Source organism: Medicago sativa, chromosome 8 (assembly GCF_051527215.1).
Source record: "Medicago sativa cultivar Bolivia chromosome 8, Bolivia_mono, whole genome shotgun sequence".
In the NCBI taxonomy this organism is placed as follows: Eukaryota; Viridiplantae; Streptophyta; class Magnoliopsida; order Fabales; family Fabaceae; genus Medicago; species Medicago sativa.
The window spans coordinates 65,069,597-65,076,985 of NC_140756.1; the positions used below are offsets into that span (position 1 = coordinate 65,069,597).

General features: G+C 34.8%; 1 protein-coding gene across 1 annotated transcript; it reads right to left on the reverse strand.

The window, feature by feature from the left end:
* Positions 1-884: 884 nt before the first annotated feature.
* On the reverse strand, positions 885-6,972 carry LOC146900537 (glutamate receptor 3.6-like). Its single transcript, XM_085734653.1, has 7 exons — positions 6,834-6,972; positions 6,452-6,727; positions 3,261-4,621; positions 2,554-2,831; positions 2,395-2,426; positions 1,873-2,279; positions 885-1,541 (listed from the first exon to the last, which is right to left on the reverse strand). Exons 2-7 carry the CDS (start codon positions 6,714-6,716, stop codon positions 1,068-1,070), a joined length of 2,817 nt encoding a protein of 938 aa, XP_085590779.1. The 5' UTR covers positions 6,717-6,727; positions 6,834-6,972; the 3' UTR covers positions 885-1,067.
* Positions 6,973-7,389: the final 417 nt, after the last annotated feature.

Genomic DNA, 7,389 nt, shown 5'->3' on the forward strand with positions numbered 1-7,389 from the left:
TACAATTTATTTTTGTGCTAGACATTATTTAAACATATTAAAAATATTATTTATAAAAAAATTTATAGAAGTATTTTATAGTACTTTTTTTTATATAAAAAAAATGTAATAGGGCCGGGCTCAGGTAGTATATTTCAAGCCCGTTTTCCAACCGGGCTTTTTGGCCCGGCCCGATAAAGTCCGAAGCCCGTTAGCCGGCCAGTTTAAGGCCGGGCCGCCCGTTTTGACAGCGGTGCGTGCACGGAAAACTCTTTTTTGAATGAAATTGAAAATAACATATTTTATAATTCATATCTTAAATTATTTTAAATTTGACGTAAAGTTTTGAAAGATGCCAAAATAGAAAGATCCGTTGAACAAACAATAAAAAACTTTATAAGAGCATTAGTAGATAGAACTTTATAGGTTTAGTAGAGCAATGGAGTCTATGAAGAATAAAGAAGCTTCAAGGAACAACCTGCATGGCATACTACAAATTGATATAAAGGAAGGAAAAAAAAAGCATTTTAGAACAAATGTATGTGTTATCTCACGGCGCACAAACACAATAATAAGAGAGATAATGATAATTAAACCATGGAGGAAATCAATATTCAACCAAGTGAGCTAACCAACCCCCCAATTAGAGATGAAAATAAGGAATTATAGATGGAGATTAGAGTCAATATTAGAGATGAAAAGAATATCTCTTTGGATAAATTAGATATCATTTACGTGCAACTGAAAAGATTAATCTTCCGAAATAACTGAGATCTATTTAAGGGGTTAACCATTACCAACAAAGGTTTTTCCGCGTGCACTGGTCAAGTATTGAACCCCCCTGATCAAATGATTAAGGGACACCATGTTGTATGACACCATGTTGGTTAAATATGACAACAATATTTTGTCTAAGTTAAATGAAGATATTATTCAGATAATCATCATAGCTATCTTCTCTAACAAATTCAATGATACCTTTCTGATCTCCTTCATACAAATATGAAGTTTTTTGGAAGACTTGCAAATCATTGATACTCACGAGTAGAATATTATTAAAGTGAAAGATCTAGTACAACAAACACTAATTAGGCATCGTTTCCATTTCCAACATGGACACTAGCATTCGAGTCATCCAACTCCAACGATCCATCTTCATGTGCTACCCGTCTGCTAGACGGCTTTTCCTTTTTTATTCTATTTTCACTGCATTTGTCTTCCTCTTCTTTTTCTTTCACAAAGGAAAGGAATGATCTAAGACGAGCAGAACGCGATGAGAATTGAACGTTGTTGTTATTCTTATTCGAGTAATGCTTACGATAGCTGTAGGCCATTTGAATAACGTAACAAAATAGGGAAACAAAGCATGCTATTCCAGTTATAAGAAATAAACCCCAAAAACTTTGTAGGTCAAGTCTGTCCATGCCTTGTTTTTCTTCTTCTGATCTGCAAGAACTTCTCGTCAGCCATTTGTCATGAATTCTCTGGAGACCTCCATTCTCTGATAGTTTTAGAATTGCAGTTGACATGTCAATTGCTAGCGGAGAGTCCCGTGGAAAGGCCTGTAATAGGATTTTAAGCATGTATATATGAGCTAAGAATTTTATTGTTATGCATCATCGCCGTGCAAAGTTTTTTGACGTTGTCAATCAATTAGTCAATCATGTAGCACCGACACTTCAGATTGAAGCTGTCACTGACATAATACTGACACATGTAGTTATCTTCCCACTAATAACTGTATCTGTGTGTTCCTTAAAAAAAAAAAAAAAAAAAACTGTATCTGTGTGTCAGTTTCGTCAGTGCTTCATAAATTTTATTTCTTCGAAAAATGAATTATTAGTATAAATGAAACTGAGATTCACAGGAAAGAAAATGAATATATATACTTACAAAGCCCCATCCCATCTTGGTGAATTCTTGACCAATGATACCAAATTCACATCTTGTTTCTAGGAAGATTTCCATGTATGCACGTTCATCTACTATTGCGGCAACACCACCATTAGTTGGTCCATCTTTCAAGGCCTTTTCATATTCTGAAGGGGAGTTCAAAGGAACAAGCCTTGATCTGTGTATGTTGAGCTCCTGAGTCAGATAATTTTCAGAGAATGAGCCTCTTAAGTAGCCGATGCGATCATTGCTTGTTGCTAAGCTTTCAAGTCCCTTAACTGAGGAAGATAGCTGCTCCACTGTTAGGATAGAGGTAAGACTCGAGGTATAACTAGAGTTTAGTATCATAACCACAAATAGCCAAATGATTAGCAATAAGCGACCAAGGGTGCTCACAGTTTTCTCTCCTGCATACAATGATTCAAGAGGAGTCATATATGCGTTGGATAGACAATTTATAGGATTTTAAAGAAGAACAACTAGGCAACGGCTAAGGAAAATCTTTAAGGTTGAACCACTTACTATGTGTAGAAAACATGGTTGAAAAACTAAACCTGCATAATGAAGTAGTTTCATATGTTAGCAATTGTTAAAGTTGGTATATATATGACATTATAAAACAAACAAAGACCTAAGGTAAGGTGCTTTTTTCTTGTGTAATCTGTTTTAGCATAAAACTACCATAGAATGGTTACAAATTGCTTTTTAGCCGGGCCTCTAAAGTCATCATTGAAGCGACGTTCTACAATCCAAACAACAGCTCCTACAACAAAGAAAAACACTCCTGTGGCAAGCCACATCATTGGTGCAAATGGTCTTAGGAAAGCCCATGGGCTTGCTTTCAACTTCATGATAGGTGCCACAACGACTAGCCCTGACTCAGAATATGGTTGTGTAAAATCCACTATCTTAGTTCTGTTTGTGGTAATTGTAATGTCACCAACCACAGCATCAAAGACCTGCATATATAAGAAGAATATTTCAATACAAGAATGTAAAGCAAAACAAAGTAAGTTGATATGAAAAAGAATGAGTAAATAGGCAAATTGGTGCTCGAAATTGTAAGTATCGGTCAAAATAGTCCTTCATATTTTAAATTGATAAAATGTCATTCGACATGATACTACTATTAGCTTCTGTCATTAAGACGTGGTGGAATGTTAACTTGACATATCACATCGCATGTTCATCCTATATCAATATCAGCTCACAAATGACTAATTGAGTTAGTCCCTAACGTTGAAAGTTAACATATAGACTATGTTGACTTGCATTTAACAATTTCAGGGATGTGTTTCCCAATTTGCAAAAATCAAAGACTATTTTGATCGATACTTATAATTCGAGGACCAATTTACCTATCTATTAAGAAGGTATATAACACTCACACCATCTGTCATCATATGGAGAAGGTCTGTGTAAGTAGGGTTGGTTTTACCATCACCAACTGGAATATATTTGCATGGAACTGAATAAGGCAACAAGTCAACTGCAGCGGTAAAAACATCTATGCAATAACCAGTAAACATATCAGAACCCTTAACTCTTGACACAAGTTCATGGTAACTAATTTTAAGCGGCACACCAACTTTCAAGCGTCTTCCATTGCTAGCGAAAACCCAACCACGCGGGGTATGAGTTGTTTGACCAGGCCATATAACACCATATAATCCTTTTCTTGAATTTGAATGATTAGGAGATTCCACACCAGTGTGGAGTCTAGAAGGTTCAGACCAAAAACCAATCCTTCTAATTCCACTACCTATGACATTAATGATTTCATATGATGGATTCATTAAGTTTCCATCTGGATCAAACATAATATTGCCTGTTAAACCAGTTATGTTGACCTCTAAGATTTTTTGAAGCAACATGCTACCATTAACAAAGACCCTCATATTATCCAAATGAAGGGTGTCTCCTCTTAACATGTTTAAATTTGAATCATTTGAAAATGACAAAGTTCCTCCACTGTTAAAAAATGCATCTAGTGCAGAAGCAAGAACACAAACAGTGTCATAGGCGTATAAACCAAACATGTTTAAACCAAAAGAAGGACCATGATTATGGTCATGATCAAGACCTATGTTATGGCTCAGGTTTCTGTTCCATCTAGAAGTGAAATTTCTTTTGTTTTTTGATTCTGGTGTGTACATCCTCAAGGTGATAACACCTTGCATGTCATTCATCGCTGCAGATGTGGACAACGAAGGGTCGGAATCTAGTATCGTAGAAAGCCAATCAGTGGCTATCCATACATAACCACTTCCCATCATTTCATGTGATTGAGCCAAGTGAAGTATTTGTAGACCAAAATGAAGGGTTACATGAAGGACAATTACTCTAGACTCCATCAAAGCTACTTTAAATAATGCATTGTTTATTTCATCAGTGGTGAGTTCATCAGGTCTAAGAGCTGCTTTATATGATATTTTACTATGTTTCTCTGCTAGCTTATCACCTAATGCAGCTATCCCATTTCTTCCATGATCATCATCTATGAAAATTGCTATCACATCTCTCCATTGAAAATGATCAACAATGTCTGCCACAGCAGCCATTTGATTCAGATCACTCTGTGTTGTCCTAACAAAATATGGGAACTCTAGTGAAGTTAGTGTTGGATCTGTTGCTGCAAATGATAGTATAGGTACTTGCATCTCATTTGCAATATGTGAAATCACATGAGCAATCACTGAAAACTGTGGACCAATTATGGCCACAATGTCTTTCTCCATCAACAGTAATGCTGCAAAAGGAAAATAAAATCAATTAATTTCTTTCTCCATCAACTCTGGACCAATTATGGGCGCATAGTCATGTGTCCTTATGGAACATGTTAAAGATTCAATAATTAGTAAATATTTATTGAAAAAAATAATTAAGTTTCAACTCTTTGAGAAATGAATTGGCACAATTTTTATAACGAAATTTCTATATTAAGTTCCTTAATATATTTATTGCACATGTTAGCATTTCCTATATAATTTTATCATGTATTTATAGTTGACCCATTAGTCAATTAACCCGGCACTAGGGGTGGGAATAGGTCGGGCCTAGTTGAAAAAACTAAACCCTAAGCCTGTCAAAGACTTTATTTTAAGTCTGGTCTTACCTTTTTAAAAGCTCGACCTGACCTAATAGTCTGTCTAAAAACCTAATTTATATTGAAATTTTTAAATAGAACATATGACATATTTACAAAAAGGCTAATAAACATATATTATTTAAAAGACTAATAGGTCAATAAATTTTTGAAAGCATGTACATCCATTGCTTAAAGAGAAATTATCATCAGAGTTTGAGATGAAAGATCTTGGATAACTAAAGCATTTTTTTGAGAATTGAGGTAGTCTACTCAAACAAGACATTTTTATCTCTAAGAGAAAGTATGTGCTTGATATTTTGCAAGAAACAGACAAACTTGGATGCGAACCAGAGTGTTTTCATTGAGCAAAATCACAGAATGGGCTTTAAGGAGAAAAGTGTCAAAATTGACAATGGTTAGTATAAAAAATTAATGGAAAAATTGATTTATTTGGTACACACTAGGCTAGATTTGGCATATGCAATGAGTGTATTGATCCAATTCATGCATGATATGAGGGTGAGACACATGAAAGTTGTAGATTGTGTTCTTCAATATCTCAAAGCCACTCCAAGGATATGACTCTTGTTTAAAAGAGGTGGAAATCTAACTATAAAGGCTTACACTGATGTTGATTATGCATGCTGATTATGTGATAGAAGATCTACATCAGACTATTGTATTTTCTGGTGTAGCAACGTTGTTGCTTTGAGGAGTAAGAAGCAAATAGCAGTTGCCCAATCAAGAATTGAAGCAGAATTCAAATCTATGACATTAGGAATTTGTGAACTATTATAGATGAAACAAGTTCTAGAAGATTTGAAGATGCAACATGAAGACGCTATGGAGCTGTTGTGTGACAATAAATCACCATTAGTATTGCACATAATCATGTTCAATATGACATGATTAGACACGTTGAGATTGACCAACATTTCATCAAAGAGAAGTTGGATAATAGATTGATAACTACGACCTACATTCATTATGGGCATCAACTTACCGATATGTTAACAGAGGGGTTACCAACCAAAAGATTCAGCATACTTATTTGCAAGTTGAGAATGATATATATCCATTTACCGATAATGTAATTTTAGTAGTAATTTTATATCTGGCTCATTAGTCGATTAGTCCGGCCCGTTAGATTTAGAAATGGCCTATAGAATAAATGTTTTAAAATTCGGACCCCTGGTTGAACCAAGAACATGAAATTCGTCTGTTGGTTGATGCCAGTTACATTGTAGTCTAATTGAACCGGTACAACTGACATTGGTTCAATAGATTTTCATTTTTACTCTTTTTTTAATACTCTATTTATTTATTTAATTATTTTTCAGCCAATTCTACCATGGTTGAATCAATTGAACTAATTGAACCATGATCCGATCTCTGGTTCGATTTTTAGACTTTGCAAGTGATATATGTGCTTTTGAAGGAAAAAGTGTAGAGTGGAAACAAAAATGTGATGTGTGGTTGATAAGGACTTACAATCAACGATTCCTAGAAATCCAGGGGAAGATTTTGTGTCAAGCATTGAAACATTAAGCTTAGTTCCACTGAGAACCTTTGGATTGGAATTTATATCATCCACTGCTGCTTCTATAGCAACTTTAGCCACTCTTCCAATGGTTGAATTGAAAGATAAAATTGCACCAATATTGACAGTACTTGGTCTTGCAGAAACATTGCTGATTGTTTTTATAGGAAGGCTATGGTAGAACATCATTAGTACAAGAAGCCAAACTTTATTCATGTTGTGTTGTTCTGAAAGAACAAAACAAAGGTAGGACAAGAAAACAAAATCCTTGTAATGTGTCACCAAAAATCAAAATAGAAAATGAAAGAAAGCAAAGTATAAGATAAAGTATACCTATTGATTCTTGTGGTTTAATGATTCATATACTTGGAAGAATGAATAACTGGACTATATTTTTTTGAGGGAACTGGACTATATTTAATTACTTATACTTGTGTTGCTTAATTTTGTATGCCCAGGTGAATGGCGTGAAATCCTTTTATAGCAAGAGGATATTAAGTATGCGTTTAGTATTAGTGTTTGCGAGGGTGTTTGCGATGCAGATTGGTTTAATTTTGAAGTTAAAAGTCATCATAACCCCAAGATAAAAAAAAAAAAAAAAACACGCGGTTTGGTTGGTTTTTTTTTTTTGGTCAGGGGTTTGGTTGGTTTTACTTTACACCTCATTTGACGAAGAAGCAGCAGAAAAATTTAAGTAAACTCAATTCCTACAATACTCGTTCACCTAAGGGCGGTTGAGCAGCACCTTCTCTTGAGGGTTTTGGTTTGGCCTCCCCTCTTGTATATATGTTTTTCCTTTTTTTTAATAGTATATTATGAGTAGACGGCATAGGATAGGGGTATTTGTCCTTCAAACTCACCTTGATGTCGCACCTATATCTTTGCCTAT

Coding starts and splice junctions, on each gene's coding strand:
- LOC146900537 (XM_085734653.1), bottom strand. CDS start 6,716: ATGAATAAAGTTTGGCTTCTTGTACTAATGATGTTCTACCATAGCCTT. Junction 2,427..2,553: donor CAATTTGTAACCATTCTATG/GTAGTTTTATGC, acceptor TTCATTATGCAG/GTTTAGTTTTTCAACCATGT. Junction 1,542..1,872: donor CCAAGATGGGATGGGGCTTT/GTAAGTATATAT, acceptor ATCCTATTACAG/GCCTTTCCACGGGACTCTCC.